Here is a 26,143-nt window from a genome sequence, read left to right on the forward strand (position 1 = left end):
AGAGTTTATGTTGTTAAGTGATACATTTGTCAATTGCAAATGTTAATTTACAACCTTTCTTGCCTCAGTTGTTAAGTGAATCACTGCAGTTGATAAGTTAGAAACCATTTGTTAAGTGAATCTGGCTTCCCCATCAGCTTGGCTTGTCAGAACGGCACAGAAGGGGATCGCATAATCCCAGGTCACTGCAACCGTCGTAACCTGTTGCCAAGTATCTGAATTTTGATCACATGAACATGGGGATGCTGCAAAGGCCATAACTGAAAAATGGTCGTAAGTCACTTTTTTCAGTGCCGTTGTAACTTTGAACTGTCACTAAATAAACTGTTGTAAGTCGAGGACTAGAAGAACAGGTTTCAGGTAAAATGTACTACATTTTAAAGAAATGCAACGACCTGAAACCTGTTCTTTTCCTTCTGTTTATGCAGGATTATTTGTTTTTGCCACATCTTTGTGCAATTTTTGTTACTTTCTCCGATTCTGGTTTAGCACCATTTTGGAACTGTTTGTGCTCGGTTGTCTAAGATTACAAGTACAAGTACAATCACATCATGGGACTTGTGGGGCCACTCATTCTTTATCTTTATCTCAGTATTAGATATTTTGTTGCGTAGCTTCCTTGTATTTTATAAAGCCAATCAATTAAGCCAACACACACTCTTTTCCATCAAAAGGACTTTTGCTGCTTTTGGAAGTCTTTCAGAAGGGATTAACTTCTTGTTTGGAAAAGTGAGTTAAGCCCTGATAAAGGATTATAAAAAGACATCGGATGGAAAGAGCATTGTGATTACATAAAGCCATTTGGAGAAGGTTGATGAATCAAAATATCAGGGTTTTGGCACCAGAAACAAAGCACAAATAGGGAGCTATGAAATGCCTCTCCTTTTAGAAGAAATATTCCTCAAGAGGAGCCTAGATTTGACTCACAGGGAACAGAATGAGGTGGAATGGAGGAATTGGAGAAAGATACATTACCTGTATGAAGTTATAACTTCACAGACAGCAGAGATACAATCTCTGTTTTTTTAGCTTCAATTTGAGCATGGATGATGGACTTGTACATGATGCAATGGAAGCATAACGTTTCCTTGTAAATCAAGTAACAATAGAGTCATTGGGTTTGGGCAATGAGGCCTATAAATTAAGATATTAAAAGGTGGCAGAAGGGCTGGATAAAGTCACTTAGAAGAACCATAAGGACCAGAAGAGCTGAAGATTAACCAAGGAGATGCGTCTCTTTTTAATCTTTGCTTTGTTTTTTACGCTTTCTGCACAGCGGGTAAGACTAAATTCTGTGGGTCTCAATAGCTTTTCAGCTGAGGTGCCTGAAGATCAAATGAGCCTGCATCCGTTTGTCCCCACTCTTTAATTTACACATTTCTTCATGAAGGGATTGAAATGTAACGCAGAGGGCTTTGAGTACTCCGTCTTTTAATGATCGAGAACTCAACCCCATCAGTGGTTCTGGATTTGGGTTGGCATCCTGTTCTCTGCATTAGCTTCCTCAGTGTTCACATTATCATGAGAGTTCAGAGATAACCTTTTGTTAGACCTACTGAGTTGGACCAATATACAATGCTGACATTTTCTTTGCTTGGAAAGTTATAAGTTAACTGTGCAAGGTATAGGAAGAGTTTAAGATGAATAAAAATAAGGGACAGAGCAAAATTCACAGGTTCACTGGCACCTAAGCTGCATATTATGTGTGGTTTATATCAGTGTTTTTCAACCTTGGCAACTTGAAGATGTCTGGACTTCAACTCCCAGAATTCCCCAGCCAGCATTCGCTGGCTGGGGAATTCTGGGAGTTGAAGTCCAGACATCTTCAAGTAGCCAAGGTTGAGAAACACTGGTTTATATTACCTGAAAACATCTAAGGAAGCTTAATGTTTGACATATAATTGACAAGGCTTATTTGTGGTTGGATGAATGTAGAAGAATATTGAAAAGAGAAAGAGGTCTCAGGACTTTATTAATTCAAGTTTGGGGGGCTGGCACACTTTTAGTAAAAAAAAAAGTTTTCTATGTGGAGAAACGCAGTCATTCAGGTGTGTTCTATTTAGTGATGGAACAGTTGGATAAGTCATATATGTTATCATGTGAGGATCAGACTGATGCCCTTCATTTCCTTTGTAGGAAAGCGGCAATGAAATGATGAAAAAAGTTATGGTAAGTAGTTCTTCATTCATCTTGTGCTCTTTCCTTGGGTAATATCACTCCACTCTCTGGGCGGTTCGCAATGTCAGCATATTGTCAGCCCTCAACAATCTGGGTCCTCATTTTGTATACTGTTGCCTTTTTTAATTCTAGTGTAAAAATAGGAAGCTGAATATATTGATAGATAGTAGAAATACACCGAAGGGAGGAGCAGAGGGAAAGAAGAAAGAGGGGTAGAGAGGGTGGGAGAGAGGATCGGAGGGAGGGTGAGATGGAAGGGAGGGAGTGTATTGGGAGAGAGGAGTGATAGAAGGGGAGGGGAAGTAGGGTAGAGGGGAATGTTGGGAGGGGAGAAAGGAAAGTTGGAGGGGGGTGAAAGAAAGGGTGTATGGAGGGTTGAAGTGGTATATTGGGTTTTTATTTTGGGGAGTATTGTTGACAAGAATGGCTGTGTTTATTGCTCAATGTTATATGGCCCCGGTTATGCACAGTATATATGTGACTGTATGAAATGAAAATGAAAATAAAACATATTTACAACAACAATCTGGGTCCTCATTTTACCGACCTTGGAAGGATGGAAGGCTGAGTAAATCTTGAGCCCCATCCACATCGAACTCCAGGCTGTGGGCAGAGTTTGCAATCCCACATTCTAATCACTGAGCCACCGGGGGCTCTATCGCTAAACACTGGATTCTTAATTCCACCTACACTCATAAAATATAAATTCATATATGCTGTCATGAATTTTAGCTCTTTCACTTTTAAATTAAGCTTACTCTTCGCTTCCCGGCTTCATTGATCAATTCCACTCCAGAAAAATGCCATAAAGGGAGTCACACACTACATGGAAAACTGCACCCCTCTCCCCATTCTGGCATACCCCAAACACCCCCTCCCTTACAGGTGGGCAGAGGGCTCCCTTGTGGACTGCTGGTGAATGTGAATGGATCTGAAGAAGGAAGGACTTCATTGTTATCATGTATCATATGGCACAGATGGAATGGTTGGAGAGTCACATATGTTTTCATATGATAAAACACTTTGTTTCCATTGTAGAATACAATTGGGGCGGAAGGTCGAGAAAAAGTAATCGTAAGTAGCTTTATGACCACCATCTCCTCTTTCCTAGTGAAAAACATTATTTGTATTCGATCAAGCAGCCCTTTTAGGGATTCCACACACACACACACACACCCTGTCTCAAAATCTAGCAGCTTTAATACTCATTCTTAAAAAAAAATTGCATACTTCCATCTACCTCCACAGTTTGGGGAGTAGGTGGAGTTCTTTTGAGCTCTCAAATAAGGGTTTTAGATGTAGATGTAGATGTAGATAAATTTATTTATAGGCCGCCCTTTTCCCTGAGGGGACTCAGGGCGGCTTACAACGTATAGGGAAAGGAGTACACACAATGACATATAAAGACAGTACGTAATTAAAAGTAGAAGCAACATTCATTCATCATTCGGGAGGGGACGGATTATAATCTTTAACCCCAGGCCTGACGGGATAGCCAGATCTTGAGGGCTGTGCGGAAGGTCTGGAGGGTGGTGAGGGTACGAATCTCCACGGGGAGATCGTTCCATAGGGTCGGAGCTGCCACCAAGAAGGCTCTCCTCCGCGTGGTTGCCAGTCGACACTGACTGGCGGATGGAACTCGGAGGAGGCCTAATCTTTAACACTCAGGATGGCTTAAATCTTTTTCAGAAGTTTTTCTGACCAGAAAGTGCTCTGAATCTGAACTGACATTCTTGTAGCATTTGGAAGAGGAAATGAGTTGCTATGATGGTATTTCAATAGCTCCTTTTCCTCACAGGACTACCTAGAAAAAGGGACACATATAGGTGAACACACAAAACTGCATATTTCATATACTGTGTCTATTTCAGGAGGAAGAGGCAAAAGGGGTAGGAAGAAGGAGGGCTACGTGAAGCGAAGTAAAGAAACAGCATTCTGTCCTAAGGATCTCTGTATAGGTGTACAGTATAACTAATGCGAATCTAGATTTGAGTACAAAATATGGACAGGTAGAGACATATTCTTGAAATAATGTTGTCTCCCCAAGTGCCATGTCTTTTAAAGCTCTTTTCCAAGCAATCATCTTACATGCTGATGAATAAGGTATAAGCATTACCCCTCGGCTTTCTCAATCCGTAATATGCTTCCACAAATGTGAAAGAACATTGGAAAGAGAAAGAAAAGGGGGAAAAAGCCCTGAGACATTGTTAATTTGTTCTTTAGTCTTACCACTCCCTATTTTTATAAGAAATGTCCATTTCTTAATTGGAGATAATGATCAAATCCAGGTTGTGCCTTGGTATGCTCTCTCCAACAAGCAACTAAGTCAGAAGGTCATTTAAAGGCAATTTATTAGATTACTGTGATAAAGGTGGGTCTCTGTGAAAGTGGAGAGAGAACCTGTTAAAATGGCTTACATTTACTTTTATAGTTAGCACAACAAAGAAATTTTGGTTTAGAAATAATCAACTGTCCAGTGACATTATTAGAACTAAAACATCCAATATTACGTGAGCATAGCCATAGAAAAGAGCCCTGTACTCTGGATAAAAGTGAAAGAAACATTTGCAAGGGAAAAACCTCAAATGGGTATGGGTAAAATACATTTGCAATGCTTCCCCACCCTGGCCGTGAATACTTGCTTTGTTCATGGAGGCTTGGGAACAGCTGGAAACTAAAATGGTTTATCTGCAATGCATTGAGTACTTCTGCCAGTCCTAGTTTTTTTTTAAAAGGGTTTTTTTACGTTCTTTTCGAAAGTTAAGGCTTATGACAGATTATTAGCAATACATTTGAAGAAAGCAAATTGAAAATACACAAGAAAAGTCCCCTGTTAGTTGGCCCAGTGCAACTACAAAATTGCCAGTGCAATTCTACAAAAAGTGCAAATATTACGATTTCCATTTCCCATGGCCCACAGAGGGAAGCAGCAATTCATGTAAATGGTGTCTTAGGATGGTAGCGATGGCAGGGATAGAGAGGTCCTGGGAGGTCTTTGGTTAGAATGTAATTTAACTTGCTTCTTTCCTTTGTAGAGTCATTTGAATGCAGATGATTTTCAAAAATTAATGGTAAGTACCATAGCTGTTTCTCCATATTCTGCCTTTTTTTAAATAACAGACTTCCTGCCTGCAATGAAGCATCTGTGTTATTATAACAACCCTGACCCCAAACTCAAACCTACTTCATTTGGTTGTGTGTGTGTGTGCAAGTCCTTTTTAAGAATGTCCCCAAGGAAGTTTTGCACTGGGGAAGATTGTGCGAGACAATTTCTTTCTCTCCCTATAATTCCTGTTCCTTTCTGGTGTGACTGATCTGCGTGGTTCAAATGTAATTTGGATTAAACGGTTTAAAAAATTATAAGGAAGCCTAAATCTTTGTCCAGGTTACTTAGTCTACACTTTGAGTGTTGTAGAAATTTCATGCAACCCTCTTATCTTGGCTACATTTCTGGAATTTGCATAATGTAGTAAATACTAAGGTGACCAAATAGCCTGAATTTCCACAATCCAGTAACCCAACCAAAATTAAAATTATCGTGTTTAAGAAGTTATGCTAATGCAGTTGCTATGTTACTCCCTCATCCCACTTATGTCTCCAGTGAAGCTCGCCAATCACTGGAGTCAGTCACGACAGTCCAGTGGTGGGTTTCAAAAATTGTTCGAACCTACTCTGTGGGTGTGGCCTCCTTTGTGGGAGTGGCTTGCTGCCCATGTGACCGGATATGAAGATGCCGACGACACTTGTTAGAACCACCTTAAATTACCTCACACATAGCACTGGCATGCATAAGAATAGGATGTAAACTTGTTTTTTAAAAGGCATCTTTGGTTTGCGTTAAAACAACTTCAACACACGCAATGTTCTGATTGCACCACAAACGCAGTAGTCATCCTTACCTTTCACAGAGGCACTGAGTTTTATAAATATGAGCATGATAGTGTAGAATAATCATATCCAAGGACCAGTGGTGGGTTTCAAAAAAAATTGGAACCTCTTCTGTAGGTGTGGCTTGCTTTCCGGATCCACTGGTGGAACTATTTTCTAACCGGTTCAGTAGATTTGACGAACCGGTTCTACCGAATAGGTGCGAACTGGTAGGAACCCACCTCTGCGACAGTCCTAAATCAGGTCACCCACATGACTGACCTGATTTTAGTGGTGGTTAAGAAACCCTGCTGTCATTAAAGTCTGGCCAATTTTTGCTGAAAATCAGAATGCAGTTTTCAGCAAAACTTGTAAAATGCAGTCACATAATCACACAGGACTACAAACAGCCATAAATGTGGGCCCATTGCCAAGTTCCTGACATGTAGGGACATGACAGCAGGAGACAGGGGCTCAGCTGTTGGAACTTTGGAACTGAGTAAATACTCTCAGGGAGGTCATTCATAACTTCTCATAGATGCAAAGCAGCCAGTCATAAGTGGAGGACTATAAATATGGACTGTAAAGATTTAATGCTAGGTGGCCAAACAGCTTGAACTCCAAATACCCCTTCCATTAATGGACTTCTTTTGTCAGGAAGCCATCTTAGCTTTTGAGGTGGATATTCAATACAAGTATTATTCCACAGATTCTCTGGGCGGAGTCTGGTTATGTGAAAGTGGAATATTGAAAAGAGAGTGAAACAAAATGTTTCAGAACATCCTTCGCCTGTTCTGATAACAAATGCTTGTATCTCATCTGCAGAATGAAGCATTTCTCACATATGATATCAAAGACGGTAGTAACGGCAGAGTATTTCTTTAGTTCAAAGATTTATATAGCTGCTCATCTTATAAAGCAGAATCTAGAGAAGGCATCTGTGAGGTCATGTCAGAATGGAAGAAATGCTTTTTGTTTTCTTTGCAGGATTGTTTAGAAAGTGTGTGTGAAATGACTGATTTCAGGGTAAGTAACTCTTCATCCTCTGTTCTTCCCTTATGTAATATTCTCCTTGAATGTGATCATGTTTCCCTATGGGCCATTCTCCCCAAAGCTTCAGGAAAGAAGTCATGGTTGAAATCTTGATAAAACAGCTTGAGGCACCACTTTACCCTATAAAATGCACTCAACACCTGCACTGCTGTAAAACAGGGTGCCCTAAAACAGGGATAGCCCTTAGACTTCTACGCCGCTTCACAGTGCTTTACAGCCCCCTCTAAGTGGTCAGCATCTTTGTCCCCAACAATCTGGGTCCTTGTGAAGAAGGGTTGTTGTGATTATCCATTGTTGTTTTTTATAGTCACTGAGCAGGCAGAGCCAAAATATTTATTTTGACTCTCCTTTTTAAAGCAGCTTCAAATAGCTCCACACCTTTTAAAACAAGGATGATTCCCAAATTGGAACGATGGTTCCCTTAGGTAGTGAGTAGCCAAGGGAGAAACTTATATTTTGGAACTAACCCCAAGGAACGCTTTTGGGATGGGGAGGGTTTCTCCAAAACCACTTTTCCCTGCTTGTGATTTTTTCTCTCTGCAAAATGGCCAATTCTTGGCTCAAATGGTCTTTCTGCCAGGTGCAATTTTGCTGTTGAGATGCCTTTCCTCATTTCCCTTCCCAGGATTAATTTTATCAGAATTTGTTTTGGAAACACAACTTGGCTTTGTTCTTCTTGAAAAGGAGTAATGAAGTTTTGAATAGGCTTTCAGGTTTCTGCTAATAAACCCAACAACGTTATAATGGTTTTCCACAAATCCCTGCCATGGCTTTCCTTGACTTTGCCTACCTCAAATAATTGATATAGCATTACGTTCCTACTCTGGTGTTGTGAGGCCATTCACATTAATATCCTCCGTGGCCCTCAAGGGCTCACCAGTTTATTTTAGTGGACTGCAGTGGCCCAGGCAATATTCACCCATACGATGCCCTGGCACAACTTATGAAAGAATCGGTAATGGTTTTTCTTTTTCTTCCTTATAGTCCATGATGAAAAAGATAACACCTATTATCAAGAAAGTTAGTGGTGCCAAAGTAGCGTCTAAACTGATGGTAAGTAGATACATACTTAACTTTGTCTCATTTCTTTTATGTTTTCAGTGTTGATTTCCTTTTGCTAGTAGCCCTCTTGAGACTAAATACCCCCCTCCAAAGGAGTTACAGACATTTCAGGAACAATTCCGGCACGAAACTCTTGGGAATATTTAAAGGAGAGCATCAGGATGACTATTAGCAGAATTTGAGAGATCACCAGGTCTTAGAAGAAAGACGTAAAAGAAAAGGTCACGAAACTCCATAAATATTTATATTTTTCCTGAAGGTATCTGCCCATCCCACCTGATTGGATAAAGTAGATATGCTTTAAAGTCTCTTCCCATAAAGGTTGCCATCTAGGGCAGTGTTTTTCACATGAGTGAACTTCAACTCCCAGAATCCCCCTGCTTGTATGCTGACTATGGGATTCTTGGTGTTGAAGATCACACTTTCCTAAAGTTGCCAGGTTTGAGAAACATTGATGTAATGGGACCCAGAATTCCATTTCCATAATAGCCCCCCATCCACTGGATCACTTTTCCTTCTGGGATCCAGCAGGTCTCCTGGAATCTACTTTTTTAACCCTCTGGAAGGCTGTGAAGTGCTTGTGGGAGAAAGTGGTGGCAAGATCTAGGTTGGAGAATGGTGGTAGCACCAGATTTTTCTTGCTTTTCTTGCCTTTACAATGTCTGCTTTAAGTTGGATGGCCATATCAGTTTTTTAAAGCAATTAATTAAGACACACATATTTTTAAAAAGCCAGTTCTTTACAAGAATTGCTTGTTTTTGAAAGAAAAATTCTCCAAAACCTTTTGCTCATGAAAACAAAATAAAACCCTCAAAGAACACTTCATTAATATGTCTCTTTGATCCCAATCGGTCTGTGTTCTGATAAGAAAGCCATCTTTCCAACTGCGGAATGAAACACAAATGCAATTATCACTATAAATATAGGATATGGATATATAATATTGAAGATGGCAACGACAGCATAGTGGGAGAAAACGTGTATTTTACATTATTGGGTTATTACAAAGCAGCCATTTCCTTGGATCTCTGCACTTGTTAAGTGTTGTGTCTGTTTGTTGATGTTGCCTATTCCTTTTTGTTGGAATGGCTTTATCTACTCTGCTCATACCATCCCATTGGCATGAATACCCTCTGTGGTATTCATGGACCCGTTCTTGATTTGAACAAACTACTAGCCCAGCCTGATGTTCACAAAATCCTCACAGGAGACTCTGTTCTATCATGATTTTAAAGATATCCTTTCCTTTTCACTTCAGAGTATGTATATCGGTGATGGAAATGAAAAAGAGGTAAGTAGTTGGAAACAGAAAACATGAAGGGGCATCTGAGAGTGAATCTTGCCTCGTTCATCCAGGGGTCACAGAGAGGGGAGGGAAAATTCTAGTCAGCATTCAGGTTCTTGGTGTAGCAAAACTGTACACCTCACTTTTTAACACCATGTTGTTTGCCCTGTGAATATCACTGTGGATCTCGAGTCTCATAATTCCTTCTTCATTTCCTTCAAGGGAATTCCACTATTTCCATAGCATTTCCATAGATGAAGACACACATTACGATGAGCAGGGGGGTTGGACTAGAAGATCTCCACGGTCCCTTCCAACCAGGGGTGGGTTTCGACCAGTTCGCACCGGTCCCTGCGATCCGGTTGGTCGCCGAACCCGGAAGTAAGTAACTTCCGGGAACGGCGAAGCCCCCCCCCGCGCCCGCGCGCACACCCGCGCCCGCTCCTTACCCGTTTTTTTCGAATTTTGCGCTTTCCACGCATGCGCAGAACGCCTGCGCGATCCTCCATCGCGCAGACGCTAGTATGCATGCGCGCGCCGCGTGCGTGCGCAAGGATGCCGCGTGCGTGCGCGAGGACGCCGGCGGCCTCGTTCCAACCGATCCGGTTGGAATGGGGCGAGAAACCCACCCCTGCTTCCAACCCTCTTTTTCTATGTTCTGTGTTCAGAATGGCCTAGGTCCCTTTTGGATCTTTTTCTAACGAGCAAAAATCTGAAATTCGAGCTGAAATTTTATTAGAAATTAGAAGAGGACACGGGAATCTTCTTTTGGGTTTCAGAACCCGGTTGCTTCCCATACAGTAGCTGCACAGGGAATCTTAGAAAGGAGATCTTGATGGATGGAGACATCTGTATCTACAACCATCTCTTTTCCTTTTGTAACTTACTTTGGAGTAAAAGGAGATGGGGGTGCAGGAGGCCTAGAAGAGAGAGGGCCCCAAAATTTCTTCCCATTAGATATACCTTTGCACCGAATGGATTTCGGATGTAATAGATTCTCTTGCTTTTTATTTAACATGGAAATTTTGTGAAACTCCAAACCCCCTTTTTAAAGGAAGTTTTCAACTCATCTGAAATATTTAACAAAGTAGAAGTCTACTTTAATAACCTGGTCTACTACTTTGTGTTACAAAGCACATGCAACAGACTTATTCTGGCTATTAATCTAACCCTCTTTCCGCAAATTCCCTAACGTATGAAATGGTAAGCAGATCAATTAGCTCTCATTCACACCCAGTGGTGGGTTTCAAAAATCTTTTGAACCTACTCTGTGGGTGTGGCCTCCTTTGTGGGAGTGGCTTGCTGGCCATGTGACCTGGTGGGAGTGGCTTGCCGGCCATGTGTTTCTCTCTCTCTCTCTCTCTCTCTCTCTCTCTCTCTCTCTCTCCTTCCTTTTGTCTCTCTGTCCCTTTTTTTCTTTTTTCTTTCATCTCTCACTTTTCTTTCTTTTTTTCTTTATTTATTTCTTCCTTTCTTTCTCTTTCTTTTTCTCTGTGTGAGTCTGTGTGTGTGTGTGTGAGAGAGAGAGAGAGTGGTGAGTTTCAAATTTTTTTGGAACCCCTTCTGTAGGTGTGGCCTGCTTTCTGGGTCCACTGGTGGAACCTCTTCCCAACTGGTCCGGTAGATTTGACGAACCGGTTCTACCGAACTGGTGCGAACTGGTAGGAACCCACCTCTGTTCACACCACATAGTAATCCATATAACAATTTAAAGAAACCTCAAGATGAAATATATCCAGGCTTGAAATCGTTGTGTCACGGTTGATGGTAGGCTTTCCTTCTCTTGGTTGTATATCTAAGCTGAACTCAAATTCACAATCATGCGCAATCATGTTGTGCAAGGTTCCTAAAAGAGCTTTAACTCCAGAGCTAGGTCTGTGAAAGGCCCTCTGTTCTCAGCAACAAACTTCATGCATCAAGGCATGCAAGCATTTTTCTCTGTGCACATTATGGATGGGTGAATTTGAGAGACAGCCTTCTGCCAATTGCCTCCCTTCGTCCCATCAGATCACATAGAGTAGGCCTCCTCCGAATTCCATCCGCCAGTCAGTGCCGACTGGCGACTACGCGGAGGAGAGCCTTTTCAGTTGCAGCTCCGACCCTGTGGAACAATCTCCCCGTGGAGATTCGTACCCTCACCACCGTCCAGACCTTCCGCACAGCCCTTAAGATCTGGCTATCCCGTCAGGCCTGGGGATAAGATCCGAACCTCGCCCCACCCGAATGCTGAATGAATGTTGTGTTTTATCGGTTTATTTTTTTTTTTATTCACATTTTCTTTCTTTCTTGTGTTTTGTCTTACACTCCCTTCCCATTGATTGTAAGCCGCCCTGAGTCCCCTCAGGGAAAAGGGCGGCCTATAAATGTCAATAATTTGGAAGGACGTTGAAAAGAAAGTCTCTCCGAACAGTTAATACTAATGTGTCTCTTTTAGCAAATAGCACTGTGTGTTGTGTGAAAGAATGCATGTTTTTTTTAATCTGGAGAATGAAGATATTCATGTATTTGATGCTGAAGATGGTGGTAATGGCACAGTTTGAGAAGTCATAAGTATAACCACATCAGAGTAGAATGTTGCCTTTGGTTTCCCTTTAGAGCTCGAACAAGGGTGCTATGGATGCGGCGATGGTAAGTAGCTTTTGTTTATTTTCTACCATTGCTTTCTTTCCGATTCTTCTTGTCAGCCTCTGCTTTGCTGTCGCTTCAGCTGCCATGAAACGGGGAGGGAGGGCATGGTATTTGGGAGGGGTTACTCGTTGTGCTGGAGGAAAGTTCTGGAGTTCACCGACTGTTCGGACTGCGCATGCGTGGGTGTTTCCCGCCTGGACTAACGGCACCGACATTCCATCTTCGTGATGCCTTTTGAAGTTATCTCACACCTGACACTTGGGAGACTTATGATTGGGCTGGGGCTGTGATGCCAAGGGGTGGGGAATGGGCTATTCTATATATCAACTGCTTTCGCGCCTAATTAACCAGACTTCGCTATGCATTGACTTTAACCATTTTTAATTAGTAAAAGTACATTTGATTTCTACAAATGGAGTCTCATGGTCTTTCTTTCCTAATTAATAAATGGAGAGGATCTGACACTTCTTCTGTCCGAATAAGCAACCTGCTTCATTCTTCTACCTGAACCAAAAACATCTTCAGACTCCCCCGTCCCCAGCATAATCACAACAGAAAGACCCCCAAGTTTTTGGCCTGTTTTTACCTTTTTTTTCCAATTGATCCCTTAAAAATTGGGCCAAATCTCCCATACCTGTTTGGCGCTTGATTCTCTCTCCCCCGCCCCCCACTTTAAACCAATTCTTCCCTCCCAAAGTGCACAGTTGCAGCAGCCACCCGACCCATCCACAGATGAAACACAATTCTCCCACAAAAGCTCCAGAAATGCAGAGAAAAATACAGATGCTGAAGTCGGGGGGACTAGGGATGGGGATCTACAGGGGGTGGGTGGGTGCTAATATAGTTTCAATAAGAAGAAGAATGCACTTGTATACGGTTGTTCTTTCTTTTTTTCTTTTCTTTCTTTATATTTTTTTCCTTGGTTTATTTTATTTTTTATTTTTTATCATATTATAGTTCAATATTAATAAATAAGAGTTGAATAAAGGAACACACCAAGGGGAGAGGTAGAGGGAAAGAAGAGGGAGGAGCAAGGAAGGAGTAAGGGGAATGTAAGGAGGGTGTAAGGGGAATGTTAGGAGGAAGGGGAGAAAGGAAGGTTTGAGGGGAAAGGGAAGTAGGAGGGGAGTGTTAGAGGGAGGAAAGGAAAGTTGGAGGGGGAAGATGGGGTGTATGGAGGATGGAAGTGTCAGGTGGGGTTGTGAATGATGATGAGTTGTGTTTTCTTTTTTATTTTATTTTATTTCTTTTCTTATAGCAAATATCCAGTATATAAGTGACTGTAAAATGGAATGTGAAAATGAATAAAATATATATTTTAAGAAAAAAGAAAAATACAGATGCTCTCTTGGCCCCACCAGCCTGACCCAGTTGGCACTCGCAATGTTTCTCTTTTCCTTCGGGGCGGGGGGGGGGGTGTCCTCCAGTGCAGGGAGAGATCTGATAAGAGGCTGAATCCAGCCAGTCTTGCTCAATCCACTGATCACTCATAGAGTTAAAGCAGCACTGGTCCATGGCTGTACTTCTGGTGCTTCCTCCAAGGCTTCCTTCCCTTGCCACGTTGGGGGGATTAATCCTTAGCAGAGGCCCTCCCAGGAGGTCTTTATTTGACTCAGGAGCCATATAGAAAGGCATATAGAAAGGCACAGGCACAGGTTGTGATTGGCTGGTTTGGAAGTCAAAGTTGTGTTTGTAAAGTCACTGGTTTGGTTCATCATTTTCTCTCTTCCAGACTCTCCCTTACTATCACCCTGTCCCTGATGGACTCCGTCCTGGGATGGCTGTATATGTTCAAGGCACAGTGCCCGAAGACAGCAAAGGGTAAAGTTCCTTTGTGGGCTCACAGGAAGGACAAGATGTTAACTTATTCAAAATAATAATAATAATAATAATAATAATAATAATAATAATAATAATAATAATAATAAGACTATTGTGTTGTTAAGGATAGCTTGTATAATCCAAATTCTGCCTTTCTTAATTTTCCTGCTTCTTCCAACTCTAACTAAGCTATGCGGGTTAGAAATTTTGAGTTTTCTCTGAAAGCAAAACAAAATTAACCTACAGATTGTAGCTTCAGAGCAACGGAGAAGCGAGGAGGGGGGAGCAGAACTTTCCTCTGAGATTGCTGTAAACCCTCCCTCCTTCCCCATTTTATTTTTCTCTCCTTCTCTCCTTTGCTCCAGATTCTCTGTGGACTTTACCGTTGCAAAACTTCAAAGGGCCAATATTGCCTGTCACTTCAACCCTCGCTTCAAGTGGGGGAATAAAGTTGTGTTCAACACGTTCGAGTTTCACAGGTGGATGAAGGAAGAGATCCGCAAGATGCCCTTCCAGAAGGGCGAGCATTTTGAGGCCATCTTCATTGTCACTGAGATCGGATACCAGGTTGGCACGTGCGACAGACGCCCCCCTTTGAGACTGCAGGGACCTCTTGATTCCCCCTCCAGAATTTGCTGTTTGTCTGGAATGACCCATAAATAGATTGTATCTCCAAGTTAATATTTCATCACTGTCGTAATGCACTCGCTAAAGGAGGAGGACCTGTAGCTGAATGGAAAACATTTTGGTCCAGGGGAGAGGGTGGGGGGGGCAAGATGGTTATCAGTGAAAAGAAAGGCCTCTCCCTTATTACATTTATTTATTTATGACCTTTTTGACCCCCCTTCTGTGGCCACTCTGCTCAGCTTTTGGCTGGGATGTGTTTGTGCCAGATGTTTCCTGCAAATAAAATGGACGATCTCAAATGGGACTTGATCCCTTCTGCTTGGTCCTCTGACAGATCCTGGTGAATGGGAAGCACTTCTACGTCTTCAGGCACAGAATTCCAGCACAAGGTGTGCGGTTTATTAAGGTTGAGGGAGACCTGGAGCTGCAGTCCGTGAATGTGACGGCAGGACCAATGGTAGAGAACATGGTAAGCGTTTGCTATCGACAAGTCGGCACCTCCCGATCCTTGACCTTTCTTTTGGGGATGGGCTCTGGGTTGGTTCAGTCCCCATTCTGCCACTTTCTCTTTCTTCCCTTCAGTTGCTCTTCTCATGCGCCTTTCTTGACCCCAAAGAATGGCTGCCACTCTGGGTCCTCAATTTTCACGGCTTACACCAATGCCTGTTAACAAAAATAACCATCCAAGTGTGATACTGGGGTCAGCAACTGCACAGGGAGAAAATTTACCTGAGGCCAAGGTCCTTCTCTCCACCTTGCAGATGTCCATAAAGTAGAGTTTCTCAACCTTGGAAAACATCTATGGAGATTCTCAGTCATCTAGACTGTGGTTGCCCCAAAGGTGCTTTTTTCAGGAGGCAACTGGACTTTCTTGTTTTTGTTTGAAGATGTTTCACTTCTCATCCAAGAAGTTGCTTCAGCTCTGACTGGATGATGGAGAAAGGGAGGATTTCTATTCCTTGCATTCTTTTAGAGAGCGTTGAGGCCCCTTGGATGTTTATCCATGCCCTCAATCACTCTTTTGAAGACAGCAAATTTTCGACAGAGAGGACCTCTGGTTTGAAAGAGAGGTCAAAGAGGCCATCTGGGTCAAAACTGAAGAGCCCTCTCTCAACAGAGGGGGTGAGGGATGCAATATCATTTATCTCCAATCTACAAAACAGTCCTTTCTGCATTTCACAGAGCTGAGGTGGCGCAGTGGTTAAATGCAGCACTGCAGGCTACTTCAGCTGACTGCAGTTCTGCAGTTCGGCTGTTCAAATCTCACCAGCTCAGGGTTGACTCAGCCTTCCATCCTTCCGAGGTGGGTGAAATGAGGACCCGGATTGTTGTTGGGGGCAATATGCTGACTCTGTAAACCGCTTAGAGAGGGCTGAAAGCCCTATGAAGCGGTATATAAGTCGAACTGCTATTGCTATTGCTATTTCCAAGCAAGGTCCACCCCCATTTGCACCACTCAGGTGACCCAAAGGACACAAACTTCCAGCTCCCCTTAACAACCTTCTAAAAGGATGCAAATGCCCAGCTGTCTGCAAGGAGTATAAATCCTTCCACTCCCCACCATCCAGTCGGAGCTGAAGAAGCTTCTGGGATGAGAAGCGAAACGTTTTCAAACAAAAACAAGGAAGTCCAGTTGCCTTTTCAAAAAAGCACCTTTGGTGCTTTAACCTTGGTAACTTTTATGTTGTGTAATCTCAAATCCCAGAGTGGCGTAGAAGATGCCCACCCGTCCTTATTACCGGACAGGGACACCAGGGAGAGTGTAGCGACTGAACACGGCAAGTTGCCTCTGCTTCACAAGCTTAGAAGTCTGTTGTGCGCACTTTTTCCAGACTCTGAGAAATGGGGTGATCACTGAGTAGTAGTAGTAGCAGTTAGACTTATACACCGCTTCACAGTGCTTTCACAGCCCTCTCTAAGCGGTTTACAGAGTCAGCATATCGCCCTCCACAGTCTGGGTCCTCATTTCACCCACCTCAGAAGGATGGAAGGCTGAGTCAACCTTGAGCCGGTGAGATTTGAACCACTGAACTGCAGATAACAGTCAGCTGAAGTGGCCTGCAGTACTGCACCCTAACCACTGTGCCACCTTGGCTCTGAGAATAATCCACAAAATAAGTGTGGGCCAAGGCCACTGTGTAATTTTTTGCTTGGTGCCAATAGCTTTCCATGTTTTTCAAAAATAGGGTGACGATCCCCAATAAATAGCTGAGTTCAGCTGCTTGTCCTGGTGCAGGAATTACACACACACACACACACACACACAAAAACACACACACATACACACACACACAGAGTGATTTGCAACATTAACATTTAATCTGTTTCCTCCATTCACACAACAGAGGGATTTGCAACAGGCTAAGCTACCTCTGCAAAACCAACCCAGGTTACCCAAAAGTAACCAAGTTGGGCAAATGGTACAGAGGCACCCAGGAATGCTTCAACTGACCTTGGGCGAATGTGTCACACAAACTCTGCCACAGCATCTTCTTGTCTTTAAGGGGACATATGGGCCACCACTGAATCTTCCTGTAAATACTCAAAAGGGGGGGGGAGAAGGGGGGGGGTACATCCAGGGCTAGAGATTTGGGGAGGAAAAACATGGGGTTGTTAACAGCCTGTTTGGATTTCTCTCCCACCAGACAAGGACCTTTCCTGGAATCTACCACTTAGTAAGTACCAAGAGACTCGCTAACCTGCTAGCCTGTCTCTCCTTAAAACTGATAACTTCAGCTGACAGCTGTAGTTTGGAACTGGCTTCCCTTCATCTGACCACCAGCCGGAGCGAAGGTTTCTGGGTGTGGTGATGAAGGCAAGCCAAGTTCCCAATCTACAAGGGGATTGTGAAGTTGAGGTGGCTCATGACATAAAGGCTTACGATTTTTGTCAGAGCGGATTTATTGGAAGTAATGAAAAAATTGTTCACTTGTTTGTCAAAATAAATTGGCCAGCCTTTTTGACACCATTCCTCCCTCCCAGTGTGCATAGTTCCAGCAAAAGTCCCACCCACCCGCTGATGAACCATGGTTCTCCCTATAGAAGCCCCAGAAATGCAGAGAAAAAGGCCAACTCTTGGTCCCTCACACTTGCAAAGTTTCTCCTGTCCTTAGGGGCTCCTCCAGTGCAGGGAGAGAGCTGATAAGAGGCTGGCACCCAGCCAGTCTTACTCAGTCCCCTGATCAACCCACGGACTTAAACTAAAGCAGAACCACTTCCTCACACCCTCCCTTCCCCTGCCACGTTGGGGGATTAATCCTTAGCAGAGGCCCTCCCAGGAGGTCTTCCTTTGACTCAGAAGCCACATGGAGGGGCCGAAAGAAGGCAGGAGTTGTGGTTGGTTGGTTGGTTGGTTGGTTTGAAAGTCAGGGTTGTGTTTTGCAGTTAAGTCCTTGGTTTGGTTCATTATTTTCGTATCTTCCAGGCTCTCCCTCATGAACAAACTGTCCTTGGTGGACTCTATCCTGGGATGTCTGTATATGTTAATGGCACAGTGCCAGAAGATAGCCACAGGTAATGTTCCTTTGGAGACCCACAGGAAGAGCAAAACGCCACCTTACTCACAATAATAGTCATAGAATTATGATGTTGTTAATGATATAAGTATAATCCAAATTCTATGCCAAGATTAAAGCATTTCTTAATTTTTCGGCTAGTTCTACTTCCTGCTTCTTTCAAGTCCAGCTAAGTCCTGAGGGTTAGGAACCTGATTCTTCCCTTCAAGCCACAAACCAGATCAAAGGAGAAGGAAGGGGCAGAACTCTGCTCTGAAATGCCTGTACTCGTTTAATTTCCCTCTTCTTTCTTCCTCTCTTTCCTCTAGCTTCGGAGTGGACTTTGCCCGTTGCCAGCATCGGGGGGCTGACGTCCCCCTCCACTTCAACCCTCGCTTTTTTCAGGAGGATCTTGTGCTCAACACGTTTCAATCTGACAAGTGGGGAAAGGAAGAGAAACACCAGAATCCCTTCCAGAAGGGTGAGCCTTTTGAGATCATCTTCACTGTCACTGAGACCGAATACCAGGTTAGCACATGTGACAGAGGCTCCTTTGGGACTGCAGAGGCCCCTTCATCCCCCCCAACCCCCCGTCCAAATCCACCATTTGTTTGGAATGTCCCACAAATGTATTTGTATTGCAAGGTTAATATTTCATCATAATGCAAGAATGACCTGTAACGGAAAAGAAAATATTTTGGTTCAGGGGGCAAAAATGATGCAATCAAAGGCCTTTCTCTTTTTATATGTACTTATTTTTTACACTTTTGAGTCCCTTTCTGACCACCCGGCTCTGCTTTGGGGTTTGCTTTGCATTCCTGGCAAGAATAAACATTCCCCCCCCCCCTGCAAGGACATTGGATGATCCCAAATGAGACATGATTCCTGCTGCTTTTCCCTCCGACAGATCCAGGTGAACGGGAACCCCTTCTGCAACTACAGCCACAGATTTCCACCACAGAGTGTGCAGCTCATTAGGGTTGTTGGAGACCTGGATCTGCAGTCCCTGAATGTGACGGCAGGGCCAAAGATGGAGAACAGAGTAAGTGTTTGCTATGGACAAGCCAGCACCTCCTGACCTCGATCTGTTTGGGAGAATGGATTCTGGGTTGGTTCAATCCCCATGCGGCCACTTCCTCTTCCTCCCCTCCAGCTGCTCTTCTCATACATCTTTCTTGACCCCTAAGAATGGCTGCCCCACTGGGCCCTCAGTTGTCTCAGTTGGATACAAATCTGCATGCTAGCAAAAATAACCATCCTAGGATGATACCAGGGTCAGCCACTGAACTGGGAGCCCATCTCCCTCAGGCCAAGGTCCTGCTCCCCCCCCTTTGCAGATGCCCATGAAGCTGCGTTTCTCAACCTGGCAGTTTTAAGATGCACGGCCTGAACTTCCATGACGGTTCAGAAGACAACTGCCCGTCCTTATTAACAAACACCAGCGGCCAAGAAGTGTGCAATGTTGTTTTCCTACCCTTTCTAATATTATGATGAACCCTGGATATGGGGCCACCACAAAATCTTCCTGTAAATACTCAAAAGGGAAAAAAAGGGGGGGAGGCAGGGGGCAAGGACCTCCAGAGCTAGCGATTTTTAGAGGAAAACGTGGGGTTGCTAACAGTCTGTTTGGGTTTCTCTCCCACCAGATAATGACGTTCCCTGCGATCTACAACCCAGTGAGTACCCACCATGTCTCTCCTTACTTTCCCCAAATTTGCGCTATGGGACAGAAACCAGGAGGTGGGAAGTCCGTCTGTGTGCATTCAAGTGGAATTCAAGGAGCCTAGTTTTTCCTAGTGTTTGGCTTTGATCATGCTTATGGTGAACAACAAGGACTAGAAACTGGAAATTTACTAAGTAATCTTCCAAATGCTTCACCAAGCCTCATGGTATTGGACCTGGGTACTTGAGAGACCGCCTGCTGCCAATCACCTCCACTAGACCGATTAGATCCCACAGATTAGGCCTCCTCCAAATTCCATCCACCGGCCAGTGTCGACTGGCGACTACCCGGAGGAGAGCCTTCTCTGTGGCTGCTCCGACCCTCTGGAACGAACTCCCCGTGGAGATTCGAACCCTCACCACCCTCCAGGCCTTCCGCAAAGCCCTTAAAACCTGGATGTTCCGACAGGCCTGGGGCTAAAGAGCTGTTGCCCCCGTCTCGAATTGGTATGACTGTTGTGTGTTTTTAAATTATGTATTGTTATGTTTCGTCTTTTGTTTTCTGTCTGTACCCCCCTTCCCTGATTTGAGTTGTGAGCCGCCCTGAGTCCCCTTCAGGGGGAAAGGGCGGCATATAAATATAATCAAATCAAATCAAATCAGATGGAAGGAAGAAAAAGGAACAACAAATGAGCTATTTTAAGGGAAAATTAGCTTAAAGGGAGGATTGATAATGGTCCCTTTCCCGCATGTCAAAGGCTACCGGTTCTCCGCCACTCAGAAAATCTCCAGTTGCACAAGAGAAATTATTGGGATGGAAGAAGGCTGTTGGTTCAACGTGGGGCAGAGTAGAAAGAAAGACCTATATGTTGCACCAGGAAACCAGCTGGTAGAACCAAGGTTGATGATTTCATCTGTAAACTCAAGTCTTCTGTGATGCAGGGTCTTTTCACAGCCTGTGATTCAAAAAGTCAACACAACAGCCCCATCAGCAACATCACCAGCCCACCTGTTTTCACTGCACATGGGACAACATCCTGGGCTTTGTTTTGTTCCACCTTGAATATTTTGAACCACCCACTGCAGGCAGCTTTACTGAGCAAACAAACCCCTTGAACGCAGCCAATGGCTGAGTTGCCTGGTTAAAGGAAGAGGTGCTTGTAACCACCTGGCAAAAAGATCCTGCAAGCTGCCTCCCACCCATGTGGTGGGCCTCCCCTTTGGCACCCCAAGACCTAGTGGACTGCAACTTCCTTGACCCTTAACTAGCAGGGACGAGAGCCACAGGGTTGGATTGGAGAGTGTTAAGTGTAACCTGTATTCTTGCCTTATTTTAGCCGGTGCCCTACACAGGCGACATCCCTGGAGATCTGGGAGCTGAGAGGACCATCACAGTGCGAGGCTCTATTCCAAAGAACGGCAAAAGGTCTCAAAACTCATTTTTTTTTACATGCATTTGGGGATTCAGGCAGAGGAATGGAATCGTAACCATTGTGCATAGTTGCCTTTCTGCAGTCAGAGCCACGGGTCCCACCCTGCTGGCATCTCCCTGGCATCACACATTTCGGCCCAACTTGCCACCTTGCCCAAGAGTTAGACACTGGGACTCTGGTTGGCACAGCAAAGCACCAGTGTTAGAACCCCTCGTAGTCCTTTCCCGGTTCATCTCCTTTCTCCGACTCCCCTGTCTCTCTACACATCCACAGATTTGACCCAGAGGACAAGGAGATTAAGGGGAGTGGAAGCACAATTCTGCACAGTATAAACACCGTCTGTGGAACTCAGTGCCACAAGAAGAAGCAAGGGCCGTTAGCTTAAGGCAGGGTCCCCCAAAGTGGGGGAATCAGAAATTTGATAAAAGGTTTGGCAAGGAAAGAGTTTGGGGAATTCTGGCTTAGGAGGTGGATTTGAAGAAAGATTTGGAGCCAAATTGTCATATAGCAGCGATCAGCTGTTCTTCATCAGAAGAATGCTAGTCACTGCTAGACGGCTGCTGAATATATATATTTATTTTAGCAATATCAGTAGCATTTAAACTTATACACTACCCTATAGTGATTTACAGCATTCTCTGAGGGGTTTACAATGTCAGCCTATTGCCTCCAATAATCTGGGACCTTATTTTACTGACCTTGGAAGGATGGAAGGCTGAGTCAACCCGGAGCAGTCGAACTCTAGGCTGTGGGCAATACTGCATTCTGACCTCACCATCAGGGTTCCTTAATACAGTGTTTCTCAACCTTGGCAACTTGAAGATGTCCGGACTTCAACTCCCAGAATTCCCCAGCCAGCGAATGCTGGCTGGGGAATTCTGGGAGTTGAAGTCCGGACATCTTCAAGTTGCCAAGGTTGAGAAACACTGCCTTAATATGTGTTTGTCTAATTTATAACTCACTGAGAGTTGGTTAAACTGTGGCAGGATGTAAATGCAATGAATAAATAAATACCTAAAATGCTAACTAAAATGAACTTACACATTCAGCAGTAGCCCACCAAGAAATAATATTTGGAAAAAGGAACAAGAGTTGTTGTTTTCTGCTTTAGCCTTCATCCATGGAAGGATCTGGCAGGCTGCTGTTGGATTAAGGGGCAGGGAGGGGGGATCGGATTTCCTGTTATTTACTTCAAAAGACCTAGTCTAATATGCCTGCTTTTTTCTCTCTTTCCAAGGTTTGAAATCAATTTTATGGCTGGCCAAGATATTGCTCTGCATGTTGAACTTCGCATGAAACCGTGGAGAGCTGTAGTACGCAATAGTTTTTTGAATGGCGACTGGGAAACTGAGGAACGGAAATTGACCTTTTACCCTTTCCAGCCTGGACAGGACTTTAAGGTGAGTTGGCTTTGATTCCAGCAGAGAGGGGGGGTTCACGGGGAGGAGGTCAAAAAAGTCAATATCGCTGCCACTGCTACGAAATATCGATATATTGGCCATATTTTACCTTATGTGGCAGTGGTGGGTTATGACTGGTACGCCCCGTGCATGCGCAGGAAGCATATGGCGCCTGCGCAATGCTCTGCTGAGCAGCTGGAACATCGCGGAGGCGTTGTGGAGCATTGCAGGTGGTAAGTATGCACGTGCGTGTTGTGCGCGTTTGCGCGCATTCATGTGGTGAACGCCCAGCCCCGTTGCACCGTACCGATTACAACGGGATCTGGAACCCACCACTGTTATGCGGACACCCCTGGATTCCAGCAAAGAGCTTGGCTGGTTGCCAGCAAGAAGTAGGGAAGGCAAGATCCAGCTGGTGACAGACTACTCCATCTTCCATAATTCCCAGCTAGCACAATTTTGAAATCTGAACAGTTGGCAGTCTGGTAGGAGTGTGTGTGTGTGTGTGTGTGTGTGTGTGTGTGTTGTGTAGAAAACAGTATGGCAGTTCTGAACCCCCCCCTTAAAGTCCCCATCCCTTATGTATAGGGGGTGCTTCTTGGTTTTGATGCAAGCTATGGATGGTGTGGATTGCGTGGCCCCCCTGCGTGGAGGGCCGTAGGTGATCCAGATGTGCTAGTTCAGCCATGTTAACATCCTTCCTCTCTCCCCAGCTCTCAATCCACTGTGACAACCGTGAATTCAAGTTTTATGCCAACGACCAGCCCTTCTTCGACTACACCCATCGCTATGTCCCCATCAAACAAATCCGCACCCTGGAGATCGATGGAGACGTCACCCTTTCCTACATTAAATACTAAGGGGGGAGAGATCAGTAGTAGCACAGACCCCCCTCTTCTATCTCTCTTAGTCTGCCAGTAGATTTAGAATTCTGTTGCATTTGAGCGGTCTGCCAGTTTTAATCAATCAATCAGTCAATCAGACACTCAAGAATAATTTAGAATATTAAGCAACATTTTCAATAAAGCATTTGATCAAGGAATGCAGCAGGCTTACTTTTCTGCCTTCCGAATTGGATCTGTAGATGATACAATTTTTTTTTTAAAGTTGGTGCCCTCCAGATGTGTGGGAACAATCTTTCTCAAACTTGTCAAATGTAAGATGGGTGGGTTTTAACCTGCAGATATCCCCATGTCATACTGGATACTGACCCATTTTTATGGCTTGGTATAATCCCCAAATTGCAGGGTGGATGGATTGAGAATGGAACTGTTTCAAAAGGACAAAGGAATCCCCATTTTCCCTAAAGCCTAGGGATGCCTATAACTGGATCAGTTAAAGACCAGCAGCTCCATATTCACACACCTTGTTTGAACCTTGGTTAGAGTGAACTCAACCCCTATGGCAAATTTACCATCCATTCCCCCAAATGTGGGAATGCGGCAGCCGATTAAATGTGTTGTGTGAACCCAACCCAGGTAGTCTCTGTAGGGAAAGTGTAGGGAAAGGCATCATGTGCCCCCAATTAGAATGGTCTTGCACCCGTTTCCTGCCCCAGAGATGCTTTGGATTGATTGGGGGGGAGGTCCTAGAGAGCCCCCCAAAATGGCAAGCAGGGAAGGGTTCCCCCCCATGGCTCTTTCGGGGGATTCGGCCCCATTCACAAACAGTTCTGCCCTCCAGCTCTGCCCTGAAAGGGGCAGAAGGAAGATTAAGAGCTGCTGCCCAGGCAAGTTGGGTCAGAGAAAGGGACCCGAATCCAGCCAGAGAGAGACTCAGACCAGGCTGAAGAGGAAGGCGGGAGGGAGCCCAGATAGACTTTCATGATCCTGAAGTTGCAACCATCATGAAAGTGGCATTAATGGGGCAGACATTGGTGTTCCTGCCTGGCCTGCCTCGCAGAGCTGGCACTACAGCCCCCCCCCCCTTCTTTTTTTAAATTTTACAAAAATATATTTTGCCATTTGGGGTTATGGCCAAATCTGCCCAAGGTAAGTCCCTAACAAAAAGAAAGATCTTTGACTCCATTTGGATCAAGCAATGGGCTCTTTTATTAAGGATTAGAGGTTGCATTAAAAGCCAGGCAAAGTCTGAGTATTTCCGCACAAAGTTACAGATTTCCCCCCCTGTTCGTGGCCCTCCCCCCCTTGACCAGAACACCAGTGTCCAATAGCATCCTGGCTTGCAGTTTTCAGAACCACTTTGATTCTAGGCGGTTTCACATTCTTTCCCAGGCCAGGTATCCTTGGAGCAGTGGAAGGCAGCTGCTTAGCACCTCTGGTTCCTCTCAGGGTTCACCCATCCCCCTAACATCTGTCTTCTCTCCACCTGCACAGCTTCCCCGAGCAAGCGTTAGCGAAGATGGCAGTGCTGACATTTGGTCTCCTTTGACATGGACGTTAGTCCTGGAAAAAAAAAACAGAGAAACAGGGAAAGAACCATTAGATTGGGTTCATTGGGGTTTACCTGGTTATTCTCTATGGCTTGTATGAAGGAGCTTCGAAGGAGCTTAACATGATGAGTGTCCACCTAGATGAGGGGAAAGGCTGTGTCCTTATAAGTGTCCTTCTTTAGTGACAGCCACCCCAGAATTGGCGCTTTATGAAACGTAAGATTTTCACAAAGCCAAATCGCCCTGCAGTTTTTGAATTGCGGCGTTTCTCCAGCACTACAATTTGTTGGCTTTCAGGCACGTACAATTTGCCCCCTCTACCCCCCAGGCTAAGTTCTCATGCACCGTACAGTCTATTTGGTGATCCCTGAACCACTTCAACTCTACTTTCACGATCATCTGGCACCTTTGGGGAAGCATTTTCCCTGAGCTCTAGTAGGGAGTGGTGCTGCCAATGGCTTGGATGGAATGACTGGTCTTGTAGCAGCTTGTAGCAGTGAGACTTATCTACCGCTTCATAGGGCTTTCAGCCCTCTCTAAGCGGTTTACAGAGTCAGCCTATTGCCCCCAACAACAATCCGGGTCCTCATTTCACCCACCTCGGAAGGACGGAAGGCTGAGTCAATCCTGAGCCGGTGAGATTTGAACCGCTGAACTGCAGAACTGCAGTCAGCTGAAGTAGCCTGCAGGGCTGCATTTAACCACTGCGCCACCTTGGCTCTGGTCTAGATTGGTCTAACAATCTCGGCTTTAGAGCTGTGTTGGGGCAGCCATGAGAAGGCATCCTCCAAGAAGTTCTAACTGCCTGGGAGGTACCGTAAAGTGAAATTCAAATAATTAAAGTACTGAGCCCACCACACTTGCTTGGGGGACAATTGTCTGGGATTTTTATTTTTTTAAGCAGTTTTAGGTCTTTATGCCGTGTTCAGACCTCGAAAGGAATTTTGTTCTCCTCTAGAAAATGCCGCCATGCCAGTAGTGCCCAACTCACTGCATAGGTTCCTTGTCTCATACTACCCACCTGTGCTGTTTTCGCTCAGTTTTTTGGAAGTGGAGGCACACGACTGCAAGGTCCCTTATGCAGCAGCTCTGCGTCCAGAGTCATCTCCCCGGTGTCTGCTTGGATGACGAAGAAGGTGTTAGAGTTCAGCGCTTTAGTACCAGCTCCACCACAAATAGGCCTTTGGGTTTTTCAAATGCCTCCTGGCAATAGCAATAGCAATAGCAGTTAGACTTATATA

At 44.5% G+C, this 26,143-nt stretch overlaps 1 protein-coding gene across 1 annotated transcript; it reads left to right on the top strand.

The window, feature by feature from the left end:
* The first annotated feature begins 1,034 nt into the window (after nt 1–1,034).
* Nucleotides 1,035–23,552, top strand: LOC148042887 (galectin-6-like). The gene is made up of 19 exons (XM_087727946.1): nt 1,035–1,279; nt 2,137–2,169; nt 3,217–3,252; nt 5,214–5,249; nt 7,033–7,071; nt 8,083–8,151; nt 9,419–9,451; nt 12,041–12,073; nt 13,806–13,894; nt 14,260–14,461; nt 14,856–14,990; nt 17,167–17,196; nt 17,946–18,034; nt 18,345–18,543; nt 18,923–19,057; nt 19,662–19,691; nt 21,015–21,103; nt 22,348–22,510; nt 23,224–23,552. The coding sequence occupies exons 1-19, from the start codon at nt 1,229–1,231 to the stop codon at nt 23,368–23,370; spliced, it is 1,638 nt and encodes a 545-aa protein (XP_087584072.1). The 5' UTR covers nt 1,035–1,228; the 3' UTR covers nt 23,371–23,552.
* The last annotated feature ends 2,591 nt before the right edge of the window (nt 23,553–26,143 follow it).

This window comes from Thamnophis sirtalis, unplaced genomic scaffold (genome assembly GCF_051295495.1).
Source record: "Thamnophis sirtalis isolate CommonGarterSnake01/CBP01778 unplaced genomic scaffold, rThaSir2_p1.2 scaffold_13, whole genome shotgun sequence".
NCBI lineage: Eukaryota > Metazoa > Chordata > Lepidosauria > Squamata > Natricidae > Thamnophis > Thamnophis sirtalis.

Coding starts and splice junctions, on each gene's coding strand:
- LOC148042887 (XM_087727946.1), top strand. CDS start 1,229: ATGCGTCTCTTTTTAATCTTTGCTTTGTTTTTTACGCTTTCTGCACAG. Junction 8,152..9,418: donor AAGTAGCGTCTAAACTGATG/GTAAGTAGATAC, acceptor TTTTCACTTCAG/AGTATGTATATCGGTGATGG. Junction 13,895..14,259: donor GTGCCCGAAGACAGCAAAGG/GTAAAGTTCCTT, acceptor CCTTTGCTCCAG/ATTCTCTGTGGACTTTACCG.